Source organism: Dendropsophus ebraccatus, chromosome 5 (assembly GCF_027789765.1).
Source record: "Dendropsophus ebraccatus isolate aDenEbr1 chromosome 5, aDenEbr1.pat, whole genome shotgun sequence".
NCBI classification, from domain to species: domain Eukaryota; kingdom Metazoa; phylum Chordata; class Amphibia; order Anura; family Hylidae; genus Dendropsophus; species Dendropsophus ebraccatus.
Window position 1 is genome coordinate 70,334,731 of NC_091458.1, and position 22,707 is coordinate 70,357,437.

Consider the following 22,707-nt stretch of genomic DNA (forward strand, 5'->3'; position numbering starts at 1 on the left):
AATTGATAGCAGGCCATCTTCCCCGACCGCTGTGTGTGAACACGCAGCGATCGGGGAAACAAGTACCAGGGCGCGAGGGCGTAAGTTTACGCCCGATGTCGTTAAGGGGTTAAAGATCATACACCCCATTTCATCACACTCTGGGGAAACCAACCGCCAAATATTTCCCAGCCATCCACCCTGACTCAATTCCACCCATATAAACTACCTCCACCCTCCAAAGCCCTACCTCTTCCCTTTAGCCCGACTATTAAAAGACACAACTAATCCTGGCATAACCATGCACTCGCCTGACTGCTACCATCTATTCTATCCATTAAATGCATTATCATGCCCCTACACAGCTAATCTCATCGATATTAGCTGTGCATCCCACTAGCTCTTATCTCTCCCCCTCTCCCTTCCTCTCCCTCCTGCTTCCTGCACCCCTCTCTTATATTATCCTGCTACGTATGTGATCATCATATTGCACATGGACCGGTACGATGTCATTATAACCATCATCCACATCCTTTAGCCACTCCATTTGTCCCTCAAATTATGCTGTTAATACACCATAGCCATATCTGTAGTCTTATTACCCCATACTAACATCTACATCTACCACAATTCCATTTCTCAGCCTTATTACCCTATAGGAACATTAGACATATCGCACAGTAAGGGCACTCTGTAACTATGGGCAGGAGGCTTCAATTCCCGCACCGCGCATGCGCGGACCGAGCGGTAACGACGCGGTGACGCCATCACGTCTCTGCGTCATCACGTCCCTGCCACTCCCACACTATCACAAGGGGTTTTTAAGGACGCGCCGCCAGACGGTGCCGGCAGAACCATCACATCGGGACTTCCCCCTGCTACTAAACGTAAGTGCTACCTGCATTTCCCTTGCCCTTTACCGCAATCCTGACTGTCCGTCCCTTGGAACATGATTTATTGCTATACCTATGTTCTCATATATAGGGGGGCTCCTTCTGGACCCGGACCATACATCCCCTTCTCACCACAGAGGGATTGTGATATATCTTTACCACAGGTATGCCTACTTCTATTCCACATCTATTTACATACATCGACATGACCTATTATGACTTATAAGACGACATCTGTTGTTTATAGGCATCTTTACCTGTTCAGGTCCGGACAACATCCTGCCACTGAATACCGGCACTTACTAACAGTGGCTGACGACTGTATCAGTATCATCAATACCAATACTAACGGTTCACTATGCAACGTATTACACTACGCTGACAGGCTTGAGAGGTACTATCATTTCCATAATGTCTCTGGGCATTCATTCATATAAATACATCATGGTACTGATACACTGTCTGTACTTACCTTCACCAGATCTGCTACATGGCTGACAATCCACACACTATACATCCCTGATGAACCCAGCTATCTTTACCAGCACCAAGGGGGAAACGCGTCGGATGACCTGTTGATTAACTAAACTGCTGCTATAGATCTCAGTCTCTATCATAACATATGTTTGTTTGAACATTTACTGCACAGCCCTGTATTGTTATGTACTACACAGACGCATGACCATTACCTAATGACTAGAAGTGACAACATTATCACTTCTAAACAGACCGTTTCATCTATCAAGATTTAGGGACAATTTCCGCTGGGGACTGAGGTTGCTTTAGTCCCAGCGGTCCCTTAGAGTGAGGCAGGGTGTATTAGCCACCTATACCGGTGGACATACACCCACCTACTAATTTGCGTATCAGCTTATCTGCTACCTATATGGATGCTATTTTCCTTCCACCAAAATCTTTTCACTGTGTATATGGAGCACTTTTGTTTATCTAATAAAATTCTGTACTGCACTGCATCATCTAGTGTCAAGTCTACCACTTATGAATTTTTGATAATAATTTTTCCTGTTTGACGTACATAAGTGAGGACACCATCATCATACAAAGTTCATCTCTGGGGATCACATACTTCCTTTATTATATAGTGTATAGTTAGTTAGAAATATAGAAGATTGTCAGCAGAAAAGACCACCTGCTCCATCTAGTCTAGTTCTGAGTTCTTTGGGACATGGAGACTGGAGGCTGGCTGCATCCACCGTACACACACAGGAGAATCTGCTTTATATCTTTCTTTATTCCCTCAGAAGTCACCCACGATCATGTAGGACATTACACTAAAGCTGCTGACCCCCAGATCTACTTTACACTAGTTGGACAAATAGGACCCCTGGTATCTCATTGGCCACTTATGAAGGAGCTGGGCTCCACTGACTCCACAGCCCTGATTACATCTATGCATTTAAAATATGAATGTCTAACTTTCTAAAAATTGCAACTATATTAAAGCACATTATAGTACTATGTAGGGATACCTGGAAAAATAGTTACTTTTTAATTTTTTTTTTGTATATTGCTTCCCCAGCTGGCTAAAAATACAGGAAGACAGAATGTTGTTTATCGTTAGAAAAACAAGGGTCTGCTCTCCAGTAGAGTGACTGCTACTAGAGAAAAGAGAATCCACCTTTTGTATCTATAGCTTGTGTTTAGTATTACAGCTCAGTTCCTTTCACCTAAGCTGCAAAACCATATACAAAAATTGTGCTGTTTCTAGAAAAAGGCAGCCTTGTTTTTCTAATTTTAAACAGCCCCAGCAAAGTGGGTAACATTCAATACTGTCTAGTTCCAATGCAGACACAGAAACCATTGCATAGAATACATGTTCCTCACACCAAATGATAGAAGCCATTAAATGGAAATGGAAACCGTGGTTATTAAACAGCTGCCTACAAAAAACAGGACTGCACTATTAGGAGTCATATTTCCTAATCATTTAGGATTTTCCAAGCTTGGCAGATAAAATAACATGAGTTTCATGATTAATAAGAGGATACATACATAATATATAAAAACATTCTACCATTCCCTGTGATGGTAGCAATAGTTAGGGATGGATTTCCGATGGGACATAGGAATTCCCATACATGATTGAAGCTCACCTTGTATTTTAGAAGAGGGGGAAAAAAAAAAAAAAAAGAAATGTAGAAAAAAAGTTATTTATTCACAAGCGCGCACACCCACACACACACACTTGAATCCTATAAGCTTTCAAACGCAAGTCCCAATGAATCTGTGCCCTTTACTGATCATTAAGTCTCTGACGTATGTTTCGAGATTTCACATTTTCTTGCCTCCTTCTCTTAAAGACAGAGGCCCCAGTTACTGAGTCACCAAGGGAAGTGATGGTTTTTTCTTTAAACTTCACTTTTGGCTCTTGTCCCACATCAGGTACAGAGACACCAGGATCACTAATTTCCACATTTGGTAGCTCCAAATCCACATTCTCACTATATGAAAAGAAAAGGATTGTATGATCAAGACTAGCATACAATTGTATGCTGGAAATCAGAGTAAAGATTTCTATAGTAAATTTATCTTAATTATAACATGTGTCTCTGATTTGGAAGTTAGGCATCTCTCTGGCATACTGTCACATCAATGAAACAATTGTTGGTATGGTAACAAAAATGTACTTTTCACTACAGGCAAATTTATTACTAGTACTTACTATGGGTCTTCCTCTTCCTGAACACTCTCCCATGCTCCATACGGATTAGCTTTGGCTGGCTTTTTAGCCTTGGATGGTTTTGGAGAAGCATTTTTCTTGTCACCAGTTTCCTCTTGTTTGCTTTCAGAATCAGATAACTCATCATTGTCTGACTTGGTCTCCTTTGTAGTCTGTCACAGACATATGTGATATGGAAATATTTCATTGCAACAAATAGAAAACAAAAAGAAATTCAAAGTGTAAATGAAACAGATGTTCAACCACATATAAGCTACAACAGGAAGCTACAATAGGCTATATTACTGCTTTCATAGAGAGTAGATATGTTCAAGAAGTAAAGAAATAACAGTAAACATGGCCCCAACGTGTGGAATGCCAAACTGTACCAAATTAAACCCTCCACAGAAAGGGGCAGGTACCATACACAGCAAACAGGTTCCAGCAGTTTTCTATAGTCTTAATATTTTCCAAATCTACACTCATCTATTTTCAAAATACCTATGTCATAATAGGCAATGCTGCTTGTTGTCTTTAGCATAGTCTAAATTCTGCCAGTCTATGATTTAAAGAGGTTGTCCAGGCAGGATTAGAAAAATATGGCTGTTCCCAAAACAGCACCACACCTGCCCTCAGGAAGTGTGTGGTATTACAACACAGCTCCATGAATGAAACCCAAGCAATGAATCCGAACTGCAATACCTCACAAAAAATAGAGTGCAAGAGTGGTGCTTTTTCTAAAAACATAACAAAAAAAACGACAGCTATATCTTTTCTAACTCTGATAACCCAATTAAATCCAATACAGGCAGAAATAAGACAATTATGACAGCAGAAGTATTTTGCCAGGATGCTATTCCATACACACTGTCCCCCTATGTTAACAGGTTCATTATTTGCACTGGGTTACAATCCATGCCATATAATTTGGTGCACTCATGTGTTCAATGAGCCCTACTAACATATAGTAGCGCTATTTAATATATGCTGCCACATTCACAGTAATACCAAGAGACCTTAGTGGCTGCAAAGAAAACATGCCAACCAACATCAGCCCAAATGCTACAATTGCTTACAAGAAAGTAACTGTGTGTGTATTGAGGTCAAAGCATGCTAAAAAGGATATCAAGCCATAAAAAAGCAAGTTGAAGCTATTTTATTTGAAGGAATATTCCAGCGCTGTGAGCATAGGGAGCGAGACCTGCCATCTCAACCAATCGCTACCCAGGACACTGCTACGGCCAGTGCTTGTCTTGAAAGCAGGAAAAAGAAGATTGGATGACAAGACACAGCCAAACGGGAGCTGCAGGGGAGCAGCAGGAGACTGAGTCTAAGTAAGTATGTTTTTTTTTTTCTTCTTTTCTATTTCCCCCCCCAGATCCAGCAGCATATAATTGTTCCCCTTTCTCCTTGCAAAAAAAATAAAAATAAATAAATCTGTGTTACAATTGTCCTAGCTGTATGAAGGAACTATCTGCAGAGCAGGGAAGCTGCATCATCATAAGGAAGTTTAATTGTACTTGTCCTTACCCTGAAATGAATTTTAGGAGCCTGTGCCACTGTAGCAGTCTCTGTGGTATCCTCAGATGGCTGGGACTCCTTAGGAGAAGAAGAGTCTCCTTTTGTTACTTCTGTATTTGCTGCCTCTTGCTCATCTGCAGATATCTTTACAGCATCTGTAGAATCTTCCTTATTATCATCACCAGAAAGCTGATTATTAAAGTCTTCTGGGTTGTCCCATCTGGATTCTGTTTAAATAAAACCTTTGTTGAAGACTAAAAATATCAAGTAATAAACAGGCTGTGGTACCTACAAGAAGCGCTTACCTCCAGTTTCAGAATTGTAGTAGTATGTGTAACCCTCTTCTGAGACTCCTTCTATCCATGCAGATTTGGTTTCCTTCTAATAAGATACAATTACATTGAATTAAAGCAGAGAAAAAAAGAAATTATGTATCTAATAGAGAATGGCAGATGACCAAATGTATGAACATATTACACATGACTATGTTCTCAATTTAGAGCTTGGATTACAACTGCCTTTATATTACATAATTCTTTTTACAAAAATTTTCAAGGGGTTGTTCCATGAAGGCAATCTTGTCCACATGCTTTATTGGGGAATACAGATGTAATAGAAGATACTCCCTATTCTGACAAGACATCCTATTCAACTACAGCTAGTCAAAGATATTCAATTTAGTCCCAATGACTAGTGCCATAGGTATTTGACATCTCTCAAGCACACTGCACACAGACTGAATGTGATTATTACATAAATTTGGGCCTGAACATTAATATAATCAGTTTCCTGTCATGTTCCCCACCAATAAGTTGAATGTAGTTGCTTAGACTCCCAAGCTGCCCAAACCATAGACAGCATTGGAAAGAGACAGGAACCCTTATTACAAACATATGTGTATGCTGCAGCATTTTAGAGGGATCATAGTTTTCATTTTAACCCAGAAGGAGACTTTCAGAGCAACTCAGAGGTGGCTTTAGGAAGGGTAACTGTCTATGTTTCAAGCTTCCCCTGTTTGGGCAACATGAAACTGGTGACAGGTTAATTTGAATCCCCCAGCTAGTAGCACTGCAGGGGAAAATGAAAGATAGAATTAATGTCAATGCGCTTTCCAAGTAATTAAAGATGGTTTAAAAATCAATCAATCAACCTCATTAAAATTAAAGGGAAACTATCAGCAGGTTAGAGGTATCAAACCACCTCATATCTCCCTATAGCGCACGGGGTGCTGAGGATGAAGGTAAGTTTCTTACCTTTTCCTTGGCGCCATTTCCATGCTATTAGGAGTTAATTCTCAATGCTACTTAGACGTATTTGTGCACCGGGGGAGGGACTACTGCACTCAGCCGGCCCAATGCACTGAGGGCGGAAGTTCCTGAGTGCATCAAAAAACCTAATAAGAACTGAAGATAAACTGCTAATAACATGGAAATGGCGCCAAGTATGAAGGAAAGAAATTTACCTTCATCCTTAGCTGCGCTAGAGGAAGATATCAGCTGGTTAGATGCTTCTAACCTACTGATAGTTTCCCGTTAAAAATATAAATTCCCACCAATTCAATTACCTCTTCATTTTTCTCACAATATCCTTCAGGCTCTTCCCACCGGGATTCTGGGGGGAAAAAAACCCAACAAGTATAAGCAACATATTGCTTTTCCTTATCCAACAGAAAAAAAAAAAAACGAAAAACATGACAATGAGAAATGAACCTCTACTTAACAGGCAGATATAGGGGTACATTTAACATCCGCGCAATTTTCTTTGCGCTTGCAAAATTTGTACATGCTACGCAAAAACTTATAGACCTTGCTCAAAATTTATCATTAAGCGCACAGGCCTTGATAAATCTTGCACGCACAAACACCAAATTAGCATCCCATACCATCATCACTAGTAGAGATATAAGTTAGCAATAAAGTGGAAAATATTATCCTGGACAAGGAGCTCTATTTAGATATACAGAGATAAAGCAATATTTGTGCTGCAGCATTTCTTGCTGTTTTGATATTGATTATAATAATTATTTTCAATATTACAGAGTCTATAATGTTTTGTAATCGATTGTCAAGTAAGATACAGAAACCAAAACCAGCATCTGGTGATGGCCATGGATTCCATCCTATAAGCTACAATAATAAAAGGACTACAGGTGAATGAGCCTCCTAGCAAATGTGCACAAATACACATAATATTGGAAATACTCATACATAAAAACACACACATATACCTCCTGTCAATAAATTGTAGAAATATGGGTACCCTTCTGGAGTAAATGATTTTGTCCACTGCCTCTTGGCATGGTGTTTTTCTAAGGCTTCTATTTCCATCCTCTTTTGCTCATCACGTGCCCTCCTCTCTTCAATGGTTGGACCTACAGGGGCCAGGGGAGCTTAAAGGGGGGAAAAAATAAGTAAGGTATTTTACAGAAAAGCTAGCATCACAATATTGTGCATTGATGGTCCAAAATATTTCCTTACAGAAAAAGAAAACACAACAAAATTATACAAATATTTTTGCAGTAAAAAGTAAACAGATACATAGATAACATTATTATGACCACCAGCTAATATCCAGAACAACAGCTGGTGCAGCACAGACAGGGAGTGAGGTCCTGGTAGGTAGCCACAGGTATCTGGGGCCATGTTGACTGCTTGGGGGGGGGGGGGGTGCATGTGGCAGGATCCATGGAGTAAACATGACAGTTGAGGTGGTCCCACAGATGCTCAATTGTGTTAAAATCTGAGAAATTAGGGGCTGGGATAGTACTTGGAAGTCTTGGTCATGCTCTTGCAACCAGTGACAGACATTTCTAGTCATGTGACATGTTGCACTGTCTTGCTGTAAAGGTGCCCACACACATTCAATAGCTAACAGCTGAATGATCATCCGGTTATCAGTCATCTCTCCTGCCCGCCCTCCCTATAGACAGGAGCAAGGAGCGTACAGCACGGCTGAGAGTGTATGGGTGTATGCGATTTGGAAAAATGGATTCAAACCCACCACAATGCTGCTTCACAGCAGGGTTGTCTGAACTGTTATTTTAGGCATGTCTGGTAGCCTCTGGCTCATTTTGGTGATGAGCTGCTCCTTTGTAGTGTTGTTCTGTCCTTGCACACCTTCTTAGTTGACATTCATCACTCACTCTGCAGCTATTATATCGCTTATTCACAATGGTACCATTTGTCCACTCACAATAAACTTTTACCACAGCTGTTTCACAATTCACAAACCACACTTTCAGAAACACTGCTACCCTGGCAAATCTAAAAAAATAACCCCATTTACTCATAACATCAATGAAGTATGTCTGCAGACATTGAAATTAGGAAGTGGTCATAGTATTGTAACTTGATTGTGTATAAGATTAACAACATTACCAACATATGCTAAACTGCCCAAATGTATATTATATATATATATTTTAATTTTTTTTTTTTTTTTTGGGGGGGGAGGGGGGGTGTTCATCCGTACAATAATCTTAACAAATGCTCTGCCCCTGTGCCCTACGCCTCTTAATAAAGACAGTAAAACTGAGGCTGCCATGCAATGACATAAATTCACCATGACCAAGGGAAAATTAGATGAATTAGGTGGAGACAAGCTCCCACTCCCATTGTAATCTTTAATAAATAAGAAGTTTAAAGAAAAACAATAATCCTGCACAAAACCTTTTCCTGTACCTGGTTGTGTTCCTTCAAGTCTCTTTAGATCTTCTTCATAAGCTTTCAGTGCAGCTTCTTCCATTGCAGCAAACTCCTTGGACTTTTTTTCATCTTCTTTTGCCTTGGCCATACTTTTTTGCTTAATCTGAGACAGAATGGATATTAAGTGAACAGTAGTTGATGTCAACACTTTGTCTACTAGAGACTGTCACTTAAAGCATTTGAAGTCTTGGCAATTATATTTCTTTATATTTTTCTAGTTTCTAAAGCACACCTATCATTTCACCAAACATCTGACGAATCAGAAGTGTGTACCAATGGGGGTTCGGGTGCACACGCTATGCCTCTTCATAAACTGCTATCATGAGCGTTCTAAAAAAAATATAATGTAAGTCTATGGAACTTAACAGGAATTCCAAATACAATCTAATAGGGCCAGTGCTTTATTACTGATATAGAGGAAATGCTTCACCCTTTCTAACTAAATGTACGTGAGAAAGGGAGTTTCTGGTTTTAATAAATAATGTCCTTAGATTCATAGAACATAAACTATAATGATGAGGAACATTTATAAAATTCATATAAAAATTTAATTATTAAATTTTGAAATTTTTTTCTTTTTTCTGAGTCTGTACTTTTTTTCCAACCAAAATTAGCTCTGACTTCACAGCCCTGGTCTCAGCACCCAGATCCTCACCAGCACAAACTTCTGACATGGCAGAAGTTTGGTGAAATGATTCCTACGTTTTAAGGTAAAACTCCTCTTAAAATAAGGGTGGCACAAGGGTCAGACAGCAAGCTTTTTTTACCCATGACCATTGCTTTATTTCAAAAGCTATCTTTTATGCATCCAATTGCATAGTGAGCTTCACTACTATTTCCCAGGTGCAGATCTTAAAGTGACTCTGTACCCATAATCTGACCCCCCCAAACCATTTGTACCTTCGGATAGCTGCTTTTAATCCAAGATCTGTCCTGAGGTCCGTCCAGCAGGTGATGCAGCTATTGTCCTAAAAAACAACTTTTAAACTTGCAGCCTGTGCCAAACAGGAGTATCTGTGCCCTAACTTTGGAACACCCCTCCGTCCCTCCTCCCCATCATTAGGAATGCCACTAAAACATTTACTCTTGTCTGAACATTGCACAGCTGCTTAACGATCCAGCCCATGTGCCGGGCTAACACAGCTGATGAATAGGAGGCAATCTGCCTGGAGCATTCCTAATGATGAGGAGGGTGGGGAGGAGGGACAGAGAGGTTGTGTCAGCCTAATGCATACACAATCTAGGCCACACCCATTGGGCGGGGAGCTGCCAGATTACAAGTTGTTTTTTAAGACAATGACTGCATCACCTGCCGAACGGACCGCAGGACAGATCTCGGATTAAAAGCAGCTATCTGGCGGTACAAACGGTTTGCGGGTGTCAGATTGTGGGTATAGAGTCGCTTTAATAAAGTCACTCTTCCTAGCAGACTCAAGAACACATAGGTGGCACTGGAGGATGAGACATCTCTCATCCACCCAATATCCTTCAGTCTGAGATGCAGTGCAAACAACTATCATAGCTTATATCTACTAGTTTGGTGTTATTAGGGCATCTTACAGATCTCTTAATTTATAGAGATTTGCCTCCACACTAGGAACTTGAGGCCTGTCACTATTGTAGATATAACACTGTACATTTAATCATCCTGTATTATAATATGGAATTGTGTTATCCAATTTAGGTCTTCTGTCCGATTCACTTCTTTTAGGAACCCATTGTACCCCACAAATCAGTGGTCTTATGTACCCATCTTCACTCAAGCAGGTTACCTCACTGATCTTCTTGATAACATTTTCTTTGTGATTTTTTCCCCTTTCATGGAACTCAATACTCTACAAAAAAAAGAACAACATGCCAGTCATTTATGGAATAAAGAGTAACACAGGAGCTTTTATATTCAAAAAAATATAAGACATAAAAAAAAGAGACATAAAATACTGATAAAAATTAACTATACTTTCATGTGTATGACATTAAAGGGGTAGTGCGGCACTAAACAATAATTCACAAAATAACACACATTACAAAGTTACACAACTTTGTAGTGTGTTATGTATGTGAATGGCCCCCTTCCCCATGCTTCCCCCCACCCACACTAGACCCGGAAGTGTGGTGCATTATACTCACCGCATCTCGTGTCGACCCCCGTCCACCATCTTGGGACAATGACGTAGTCTTCGGGAGGCCAGCCGAACTGCACCATCCGTCCCTCATGCCAGCTCCCCTCTGCCACGTCATCAGCAGCTCAGCCGCGATTGGCTGAGCATAACTGTGCTCAGCCAATCGTGGCTAAGCACAGTTATGACGCTGCAGAGGGTGGTCGGCATGAAACTAAATAAAGAGAGAGTATATACACTTCTATCTCGGCTGAGAGAGAAGGCAACACCAACTATTGGTGTCTGGTGTTATCTCCTCGTAGCTGGCACTCAGCTTTATTCAATTTGGACAGGGATAGTCACTTGGGAATAAGGTGGATAAAAAGGTAAAATTCACCTTATCACACACATTACAAAGTTGTATAACTTTGTAATGTGTATTATTTTGTGAATAATTGTTTAGCGCCACACTACCCCTTTAAAATCCTAAAGTTATTAACATTATAGAAAATATACATAGTGAGAAAATAGAAGGCTCATTGTATATAACCAAGTTTGATGAGCTGCTACCTGCAACTGTGTTTGCATATAAGTAACATATTAATGGCTTTGTCTAATTGTACTGTATAAAGGCTGATGCCGCTGTCATATGTCCTTCTTTATGTAATGCAGTTAGCGCTATTTTAGCAATTCGAAAATACATTTATCAGTCAACTACAGGACCTAATTGGAGACCTCACGGATCACTAGAACACATGCCCAGCAAACAAACACCTGATAGGTAAGGGTCCCTTTACACAGAAAGATTATCTGACAGATTATCTGCCAAAGATTTGAAGCCAAAGCAAGAAACAGACTATAAACAGAGATCAGGTCATAAGGAAAGACTGAGATTTCTCCTCTTTTCAAATCTATTCCTGCCTTTGGCTTCAAATCTTTGGAAGATAATCCGTGTAAATGGACCCTAAAAGATGTATTTGGTGAGAAAATCTCCTTGACAAGGGCAGCCATAACAATAGATAAGACAAGACATACCGGCTTATTGTCTGCAATCCAACACTTGCAATAGGTACAGAACTTCTTAGGCTGTGATTTCCAGTAGTCAGCCCTGCAGAGAGAAAACAGAGATGAACTTGTCAGCAATCTGTCCATATATCATTGTACATACTTTTTCTTTTCCAAGCAACATACAACACCTAGTGCATCCTTTTGAAAAAATTTTCTCTAAAGTGACACTCCAGTATGAGAAAATTGTATTTAAATTAAACTATCACCCTAAGATATATAACTTTCTTATATAATGTTATTACCAATAGTTTTCACTCTAGTGGCTTTTCACTACTGACAGGAAATGGAAGGACTACAAAACTTGTTTGGCCCCCCAGCTCCCAGCTTATCTCTCTTGTGTCAATGCATCATCTCTAATGTCACAGGAGACATGGCTGCATCTCCCACCCCCCTGAGTGATTCACCAATTCACCATCTCTTACCAGCCCCTCTAGCCTACACCAGAGCAGGCAAGGAGTGACAGAAGCAGCTGCTGCAACTTCACTGATACTGTACTGCAGTGTATTTACGAAAATGATGCAGTAACAAAAGTAAATGATGCTAAACGGCAGAGAGAATCAGAGCCGGCACTGCCAATCTCACCTGCACAAAAACCGAAGCATAAACAGTATAACCAGTGTGATACAATACTGGATAAAGTCCTTATTGTGGGGCTCAACTTCAAGGATAAAAGATGCTTGATCATAATATGTACATGGACATGGGAAGGAAAAATGGCACAAATTAAATTTAAAAAGTTCATTACTAAACAACAACTTACATGTTGGTCTCCTTTCATGAATGTTCTCCTGTAACATAAAAAAAAGAAAAATAACTATGAAATACCATTGAAACTATATGTGATGTTAGGGTGGGGTAGGAGGGTCTGCGAGAACTAAGACTAAGATTCCTCCTCTTTTCAGATGTGGTGGTATTATTATTTATTTATAGAGCGCCCTTAAAGGGGTAGTGCGCTAAGAAATTATTCACAAAATAACACACATTACAAAGTTATACAACTTTGTAATGTATGTGAATGGCCCCCTTCCCGTGTTCCCGGAAGTGTAGTGCAGTATACATACCTGATCCATGTCGACTGACCCCGTCTGTAATCTTGTCAAAGACTTCATCTTCGGGAGGCCGGCCGACCTGCTCCTGCCTTCCCTTATGCCGACCCCCCTCTGCCGCATCATCAGCTGCTCAGCCGGGATTGGTTGAGCATAACTGTGCTCAGCCAATCGCGGCTGAGCACCGTTATGACGCGGCAGAGGGGGGCCGGCAGGAGCGGGTCGGCCGGCCTCCCGAAGATGAAGTCTTTGACAAGATTACAGACGGGGTCAGTCGACATGGATCAGGTATGTATACTGCACTACACTTCCGGGAACACGGGCTGGGTCGGGGAACACGGGAAGGGGGCCATTCACATACATAACACATTACAGAGTGTTTAATTCCAGAGTGTTATACAATAGATAGGGGTAACAAGCAGGAACAATACAAGATCAGAACACATTACATGAAGGCAAATGACAGACTGGTACATGGGGGAGGAGGACCCTGCTTACAATCTATACGATCTGGGTGTTCCATCAATGCTGCACCCCAGTATCTGTAACAGGTTTTCATTATGATTGGGGGGGGGGGCGTCTACTGAGAAGTCACAGGAAAGAAAGTCTATAAACTGACTGCATCTAATACAGCGAGATCCCCAGCCGCTGTCTGTGCATGCTGGGAGTTGTAGTGTCACAGCTGGAGGAGACTGTAGCAGAGCTGTTATAAGACACATATACATGCATCGGTAAAGGATGAGAGCACTGCATGCCCATCATGGTCCTGACACATACAGGGACAGCACTTACACAAACGTTCTGCAGCTTCTCACCTACTGAGATTTGTACTTTCACAAGAGGCTGAAGACAACCGACCTCTACTATGAAGTTAAAAGCAGTTCAGAGAAGAGCACAAGAAGAAACCGCCAGACAACTAAGCGGAGTACACAACTTACCCAGAGGCTCACTCACAGACACATCTCCACACTGCAGCAGGACAGAAGGCACCGGCAGATAAGACTACGGAAGCCGATACAGAAATTCAACACAGAGTACGGCGGCCGAAGAGGCTCAAACCGCGTCACTTTGCGTAAGCCTCCTCCTCCCTCCCTGCTTGTAGGCGGAGAAACAAAAACTTGGCAGAAGAGCAGGGCAAACAAGTCCTGAGCTGCTCACAGTGTCACCCGCAGCCCGGGCACTGCAGAGGGCCGCCCGGGACCCGTGCCGAGGTGAGTAGGCTGCCCCCCGGAGGTAGTGACTGGTAATGGTCATCACGCTGTGGTGGCACGGGCTGGCAGCTTGTTTGTCAGGACGTTACTTATAAAGTTTTTTGATGTTTGTTGGGAATATCACCTTCTTATTACTTTCATCTGACTTGTATTAAAGTAAGAGTGACAGACGGAATACGGCGTGACGGGAGGGCGGCACAGTGTCAGCTGCTACCAGTCGGTCCTGTCACTCTCCCCGGCGGGGGTGATAGTTGGTGAGGGTCTCGGTGACGCCGCTACATCGTACGGGATGGAGCCGCTGTCATAGCACGGGGATGAGCAACGGTCACGAGTGACGTGCTGCGCGGGGTGGGCAGGGCTGTGTGCGCGCTGCTGAGGGCTGAGCACAGCCTTCCCATATGGTCTAGCGGTTAGGATTCCTGGTTTTCACCCAGGCGGCCCGGGTTCGACTCCCGGTATGGGAATCCGCCATGTCTTTTCTTTTTCCGCTTATTTTACTTATGTGTATCCAGTTGTTCTGTAATATAGATGAGTAATGAGGCACACGGTGCCCCCCACCTCCTGGTCTCTCTTCTTATGTCTAGCTCTACACTGTTTAGGTAGGTAGGACATATAACATATATAATCTGTCATGTATGTATTGTATAGTGACTGGTAACATCGTACTGTGGCACACCCCATGAGAGGGGCTGTACTGGTGCACACACCCCATGAGAGGGTCTGTACTGGTGCGCACACCCCATGAGAGGGTCTGTACTGGTGCGCACACCCCATGAGAGGGTCTGTACTGGTGCGCACACCCCATGAGAGGGGCTGTACTGGTGCGCACACCCCATGAGAGGGGCTGTACTGGTGCGCACATCTCATGAGAGGGGCTGTACTGGTGCGCACACCCCATGAGAGGGGCTGTACTGGTGCGCACATCTCATGAGAGGGGCTGTACTGGTGCGCACACCCCATGAGAGGGTCTGTACTGGTGCGCACACCCCATGAGAGGGTCTGTACTGGTGCGCACACCCCATGAGAGGGTCTGTACTGGTGCGCACACCCCATGAGAGGGTCTGTACTGGTGCGCACACCCCATGAGAGGGGCTGTACTGGTGCGCACATCTCATGAGAGGGGCTGTACTGGTGAGCTTAGCCCAGTGCACACACCATGAGAGGGGCTGTACAGGTGAGCTTAGCCCAGTGCACACACCATGAGAGGGGCTGTACAGGTGAGCAGAGTCTAGTGCACACACCATGACAGGGGCTGTACTGGTGAGCAGAGCCCAGTGAACACACCACTACAAGACTGAAGTGCAGTTATAGGCACCGGATTTAAAGTGACTGTACCACCAGGGGCAGGCAGAAGCGAGCCAACCCACCCTTAGTGGGAAGAAACTCCAGCCCCTCCATGACGTGACTCCATTAGAATCAATGGAACCCTACCATAGAGGGGCTAGGGTTTCCTCCCACTAAGGGTGGGTCGCCTGGTAATACAGTCACTTTAAGATGCAGGAAGGGCATAGATTTCCATGTTAACATTTACAGTCAAAGCGTTCCCATTGATTTCAGTGGTAATCAGGGAAGTATGTAAAAAAAAAAAAAAAGTAGTGACATGTGACCATGGAGCTTCAGGGTTAACTGTGGCACAGCGGTGCTCACGGCCTCGCCAACCCATGTGCACCTGGCTTTATACATTGTGACAGCTGTGTATAAGATACATGTATCTATAGGGTTGTGTTACCTGATGGAGGCTAAAAGAGGGTTATTAGCCTACAGTCAGATTGTATATTTATTTATTTATTTACTGTACATGCTCAAGTCCATCCAAACCTAAGCGTGCAGCATTTAATAAATTGCAGCTGCAGAATTTGGATGCAGCCGTAGGGAGTCCTGGAAAACACATACCTCTAGCTGTATCCATGTTTTCCGGGCATCCAGCGTCTTCAGCCACCATACTTAAAGTGACACTGTCACCCCCTTTGTGCATTCTGACATCTCTACACAGGTGTAAAGGGTAAATTTAGCAGTTTTCATACCTTATTTCATATCATACGTCATGGTGCTTGTTCAAGTAAAAAGTGTCCTTTTATCAACTGCAGATTGTATTAAGTGGGCGTGGTACAGTTGGCCCGCGCCCCCTTAAAGCCCATTGGTTGTCCGACGTAAAGAGGGTGGGGTCTAGACCTTTTGGCCAGCCTGTTCAAATGACCAGTGAGGGGGCGGGGCCAACTGTGGCGTTGTGGGCGGGGCAAAGTGACGCTAATGCCGCAAGGCCCCATCCACTTAACACAATCTGCAGTTGATAAAAGATTACTTTTTACGTGAACAAGCACCATGACGTATGATATGAAATAAGGTATGAAAACCGCTAAATTTACCCTTAACACCTGTGTAGCGATGTCAGAATGCAAAATGAGGGTGACAGTGCCACTTTAAGTTCTGCTTATCTCTAATCCTGACTATTAAAGGCGTTGTCCAGACTAAGAAAACCACTTCCAGGATCAGCACCACTCTTGTCCTTACTTTTGGTGTGCTTTATGTGCTCAGTTCCATTTAAGAGAATGGAACTGAATTGTAATACCACATACAGCCTGGGAGTGGGGCTGTTTTTGCAAATGTGCCTTTTCTTAAACTGGAAAACACATTTAGGGGACAACCACACTTGCCGGATCCACAGCGAATCCTCTCACTGCGTATTTGCCGGAGCTGGGATCAGGTAAAGTATATGCTCCGGCAGCCAGGGGGTTAACGGGGCGGGCTGCGGACAAACTCGCAGCAGGGATTGCGATTTTGTCTAACACTGAAAGAAAAGGGCCGGGATCCACAGCGAGTCTCGCTGCAAATACGCAGCGAGAGGACTCGCTGCGGATCCGGCAAGTGTCTTTGTCCCCTTAGGGTACGTTCACACTTACCGGATCCGCAGCAGATTTAATTTAAATAACTGAACACAGCATCAAATCTGCTGCGGATCCTTAGGGTAGCTTCACACTTACCGTATCGCAGCAGATTTAACTAAATGAGTGAACGCACCATCAAATCCGCACTGTAAAATCTGCTGCGGATCTGTAATTTTATTGTAATTATTAATTAATTTTATTGTAACACAGAAAAAAAAACAAATTTGGTCAGCTCTCCTAGACTACCATTCACACTAGGCAGGAGCACGTTGCTATGGCTGAAACTGCAAACACACAAAAACACAGAAAAATGCAACAGCTCACCGCAATGGCAAGATACAGACCAACTACAGACATGAAAATATTTAAAAGCAGACCCCCCCCCCCAACCTGCTAAAAAATATTCCCTCAAAAATAATGAGGCTCTTGTTTACCTTTTGCAAACAGTGTAAACCACCCCACCAGTTTTTTTCTGTGTTTTTGTGTGTTTGCAGTTTCAGCCATAGCAACGTCCTCCTGCGTAGTGTGAATGGTGTTCTAGGAGAGCTGACCAAACTTGTCTTTTTTTTCTGTTACAATTCTAGAATGACAGTAAAAACTGATAAACCCAATATTTTACAGTAGAGGAGTGGTGGGAAGTGTAATTCTCTCAGTGCCAGGTAGTGTGATAACTCATAGGGCAGCCTTTAGTTGTTACAGAGCATCTATTACTATTATAGAAACCTACACGAGGTATACTTTTTGTAGTGCTAACATCACATTGGGGAGACGGGCTTCTCTCATTATATGTGAACTGTAGAGGAGTTTATACCCCTTTATGCAGTTTTTACATCTTCTATTACTGTTCTTGTTTGTACAGAACAGAACCTAGTGACAGTATGCATGTGGTTTAGTCATATGAAGTAAAACCTCCATATTTTGAGACCTTTCACCAGATGGCATTTGTGTGGGTGTATGAGCTGTGCAGCGTCCGCCGGAGAGCACTGTGGGCTGCCCTGACAGAAGGGTCTGGCTCATAGCCCCCTCCAGCCGTATCTTCTGACATGGCTCAGTGGTGTATCAGGAGATGTTAATAATGAGGCTTCTCCTTAAACAAAGAAGGTATTCACCAGGGTAAATGATAATTTCAGTCGTTTTATTAGTGGGTATACAATACTTGGGCTGTGCTGTCTGCTAGCATGGGGTCCTTTCACAGATAACACATACCACAGCCCTCTTATTTTCCTCAGCCTGCCCTCTCTCTCTCTCTGATGTTTCACATGACATGTTTGCTTGGGTTCTTTCCTCCCAGTCTGGGATTTCCCTGGAAAATCAGTGCAGCGTTCCAGGCGGTTGCTGGGAATAGCTGTCATGTGACTGTGGGAGAGGTCCCTATGTGGGCTGTGTTCTGATTGTAAATAGACATGGCTGGCAGTCAGAGATTGGCTGCACAATTGTGATCTGCCACTTCGAAGCTACTACCGCCCCTCAGCCTAGTAAAGATGGGATGTAGAAGAGTACTGGGGGAAAGTTCTTATCTACTGACTGTATTATAGTGACCTAATGTATTGCCGTACATGTGCATGGTACTACAAAGTACAGTGCACACAGACAGAAGAGTCAGTGCAGGTCTGAGGGGATGTGGCAGAGAATATTAGAGGGGTTGTAGTAAATATTTTTATATGTTAAATGCACAGGATGGGGGAACAAACAACATGTCCTTACCTGCTGCCAAACCCCCTAGTGGTGTTATACAAGGTGCCATCCCTGCTGCTCGCAGCTCGCTTGAATTGGGTTGTGCTATCCCCACTCATGCGGAGTGGGGGTGCCTGGTGCTGGAATGTCTTTGCTTTTATATATTAAAGGGGTTGTCTGGGTAACAAAAACAATTTTCTAAACTATCCCCCTTCCCAAATAACACCTATGTCTAATGTCTACATGTATAACATATCTTGCACCCTTTCCCTGTTTTTTTTTCTCATTCTTATCACCTATGAATGTCTAAAATAATCTCTGTGTCCACTCTGATAACGTTGAGCTCCCCCCTTTTGTAAACACAGGACATGTGATCTCCCCTTTAGGGAATGTATATATTGGGGTGGTGTTATGCAAAATCAGTGAAAAAAAACTATATTAAAAGAACAATCGGAGGAGTCAGGACCAAGGTTATTTTGTCCACGGTATCACCACATAGTGGTAGGCTTGATGACCAGCTACATTACATTAGGAGCGATCACTCCTCGAAAAAGCGTCAGGTGAAACGCGTTGGAGTGTGGAGGCGGAGTGTCAGGATACATCACATATGGCCACTGGGTCAGTATAAGTATCTTAACAGGGTTATCGATATTATCTGGGGCTAGTATGTAGTATGTCAGATATCTGAGTGTATTGGCTGTATTTCCAGAGCTACATATAGATCTGCTGGGGCTTTGTGCAATACTTGAATTCAGGTGACTCACTTTAATATAAAAGGTTTTTGTTTCCAATTTGTAATAGATTGGTATTATTCTTGATGCCAGAGCTCCTTTGAGATATACATGTAGACTGAAAATATATACTTTGCTGCTATATTTGTATCTTGGTACTATAAATTGCTGCTATATCCTTATCTTTGTACTATACATGTAGACTGACTGTGCAATATATATATATATATATACACTTTGCTGCTATATTTATATCTTTTATATCTTGGTACTATAGATTGCAGCTATATGCTTATCTTGGTACTGTACCCATTATTGTTTACATATCCTCTGTTATGCTGCTAGTTCTGATTAGAGGGACTGTGTTTATGTACTAATTAGACAATATATTTATGCACTAATGTAGCTGGTCATCAAGCCTAACACTATGTAATGATACCCTGGGTACCCTTGGTCCTGACTCCTCCTATTGTACTTTTAATTTTGTCTTTAGTGTATGTGGTTTTTATGGGGGGATTATGTCTAAATAAAATTTATTGATTAATTGGAATTGACATATACAGTGAAAAAACAGTACTGTGTTTACTGTGCAATGGTAATGACAGCAGTGGGCAGGAAAGAAAGCTAAGGGGGCGAGTATGCAATCAGGGAAATGTAGTTTCCTAGCCGGTGCCATCTTGGATATAGATCGGCTTTTAGAAATACTCAGGAACAGCAGCAGCTAGAAAGGCTGGAGACTGCTCAAAATACTCACGCAGACTTGGCGAGGAAGCGCAGATAGCATTTCATTTTTTAGCTCTTAGTGATAACACTATATTAGTAAGTTAAAGAAGTTATCCAACTAACGGTACTGGCTTTATTGTGCTTTTGTGTGATTTATCCCTGAAAGGAAGTTAAAAATAGAAGACCTACAAAATGTGTATTGTCTCCAGCTCCCCAGATCTTCCCCGTCTTTGTAGAGTAGTGTCTCTTATCTCCGGTCCTTAAAGCGACTCTGTACCCACAATCTGACCCCCCAAACCACTTGTACCTTTGGATAGCTGCTTTTAATCCAAGATCTGCCCTGGGGTCCGTTCGGCAGGTGATGCAGTTATTGTCATAAAAACTATTTTTAATCCAGCAGCGCTGTGTCTAATGGCCGGGGCTTACATTTGTATATGCATTAGGCTGGCACACCCTCTCTGTCCTTCCTCCCCACCCTCCTCATTATTAGGAATGATCCAGGAACATTTACTGCTGTTTGATGATGATGTCTCTTTGAGACATTTATGGTGAGTTTACACAGGCAGATTTATCTGACCAATTTTTGGAAGCCAAAGTCAGGAATGGACTTGAAAAGACAGGGAATCTCAGTCTTTCCTTTATGACCTGCACCCTGTTTATAGTGTGTTCCTGGCTTTGGCTTCAGAAATCTGTCAGATAAATCTCTCTGTGTAAACACACCATTAGGGAGAGGTCTCCCCTGAGTGCAACAGTCTGCAGTCAAATGTGCTTTATATGGGGAACTGGCAAAAGTGCTGGGGGAGGGCAGTATGCAGGTTGGGAGGACAGTGATGGAGAGCTGAGAGAAAGCAATGCATTCTGGGAATTTAATTTCTGAGCAGCTTCTCTCCCAGGAAGTACAAAGCTAATCCTCCCCCCCTGTTTGTTTCAGAACAATAGTAATAGTAAAGTAAAGTATAGTTAAAGTAATAGTGAAGGAAGCAATACTATATGCTTGCTTCTGCAGCAAGTTTTTCTTTTTTTTTTATATATATATTTTATTTTCATATAGAATACTTTTAAAATCAATAAACACCATTAACAAAGTTTAAAAGTTTATTTTCTTACCTGATGTCGTAGTATCCCTTTTTGAGCTTCAATGAGCTTCTTTTAAGCACAGCCCTCCTGGTCCCGTCTGGCCTGTACAAGGCAGCTGGGAATTGGATGCTGAAAACAGCTAAGCTCGCTATGCCAAGATGTATGGCATAGTCTGTGGTTATGCCATAAATGTAGGATGTAGAACTTCCCCTGTACTGTTCGGTAATAACAAGAACATATAATGTTGCTCTTGCAGTATGATCTCCCAGCATTACGTGATTGAGCAGGAATAGCTGAGTGTGGATTTCATGCTGTGAGTTTGCAGCAGATCCATTTACTGTAAAGGTCTATGAGGGTTACATATCTGCAGCGGAATTTTCATTCCACTGCGGATATGTAAGCCGGCCCCTTTAACCCCCTGCCCCCTAAAGCCCCGGCCCGAAGCATTCATTACCAGCTCGGCGCTGTGGCTGCAGTGAAGCTCCCGTGCACTGATTGGCTAATGGGAAGCGAGGGGAGCCGGGAGCTTCACTGCAGCCACAGCGCCAAACAGTTAATATATGCTGTGGGGGGTTAAAGGGGCTGGGTCACATACAGGCAGCGGAATGAAAACTCTGCTGCGCATATGTGACCCATTCAGCTTCACACTACCGGGATCCGCAGCGGATTTCACTGTAAACTTGCAGCGTCAAATCCGGTATGTGTGAAGCTACCCTAATGTACATCACTGCCCACTCTTGGTTTAGGGGTCCAGTGGGTAGTCCTAACCGGTGACTGACAGACATTTCTGGATGTGCAGTAATAGTTGCTAAAAGCGCCTCCTACTGGGCTTTGAAACCTAGAATGAGCTGAGATTTAAATGAATAAATTACTAGTTCAAATAAATCTATTCGCACAGTCTGCTCGGCTCTCCTTGTTCTGTAACATGAGCCCACTGTATCTTTACCATCACATAAGGCTGTTAATGTAACCTTGTAATGTAGTATGTAGTTTTGCACAGAGTGACTTCCATGGTGCTCTTATACATGGGTCAATATGACTTAATTTCCTGTTTCTCCCTTTTTTCCCATTGGCGAGTACAACTTATGATTTGTTAGTGAGTGAGACAGTGGTATGCAGCTCCTTGTTGACCTATTACATCATTACGTGCCCCACCTTTAACTAGTAAATGTTTGTTTGTTAAATGTAACTACAAGTTGCTGTAATGAAAAGCTTTTCATGATCTCTGCTTTCTGTCAGAGGCTGAAAACTTGTTCTGATCACATCCAGCTCACACACCGTTTAGGAGCCGGGCGTCTGATATACCAACAATGTGGGGTTGCCAGGGGTCTGACTACATGAACACCAGAAGAAAGGGGTGGTGACAATCTGTCAGATCCATTGACTGTTTATACATTCTAATTCATATGAATATTG

General features: G+C 42.6%; 2 protein-coding genes and 1 non-coding gene across 8 annotated transcripts in view; 2 read left to right on the forward strand and 1 right to left on the reverse strand.

Moving 5' to 3' along the window:
• Positions 1-2,772: 2,772 nt before the first annotated feature.
• On the reverse strand, positions 2,773-14,532 carry WBP4 (WW domain binding protein 4). 4 transcript variants are annotated; one of them, XM_069970580.1, is made up of 11 exons: positions 14,326-14,532; positions 12,705-12,732; positions 11,912-11,984; positions 10,550-10,612; positions 8,754-8,880; positions 7,301-7,462; positions 6,638-6,684; positions 5,379-5,454; positions 5,083-5,300; positions 3,556-3,725; positions 2,773-3,334 (listed from the first exon to the last, which is right to left on the reverse strand). In XM_069970580.1, coding segments are annotated over exons 2-11 (1,146 nt in total). In that variant the 5' UTR covers positions 12,707-12,732; positions 14,326-14,532; the 3' UTR covers positions 2,773-3,126. The 4 variants fall into 4 exon arrangements, with proteins under 4 accessions (XP_069826681.1, XP_069826680.1, XP_069826682.1 ...); XM_069970579.1 differs by having other exon boundaries at positions 13,929-14,532; XM_069970581.1 differs by lacking the exon at positions 14,326-14,532 and adding an exon at positions 13,806-13,872.
• ELF1 (E74 like ETS transcription factor 1) overlaps positions 14,099-22,707 on the forward strand; it is a 93,536-nt gene continuing 84,927 nt past the window's right edge. For 2 of the 3 annotated variants that reach the window (XM_069970573.1, XM_069970572.1), the window contains exon 1: positions 14,099-14,201. The gene's annotated coding sequence lies outside the window, so the exon portion shown is untranslated. The remainder of the gene's footprint in view (positions 14,202-22,707) is intronic. The other variant, XM_069970576.1, reaches the window with a different exon arrangement.
• On the forward strand, positions 14,594-14,665 carry TRNAE-UUC (transfer RNA glutamic acid (anticodon UUC)). Its single transcript has one exon. It is a non-coding gene; the product is annotated as a tRNA-Glu (tRNA).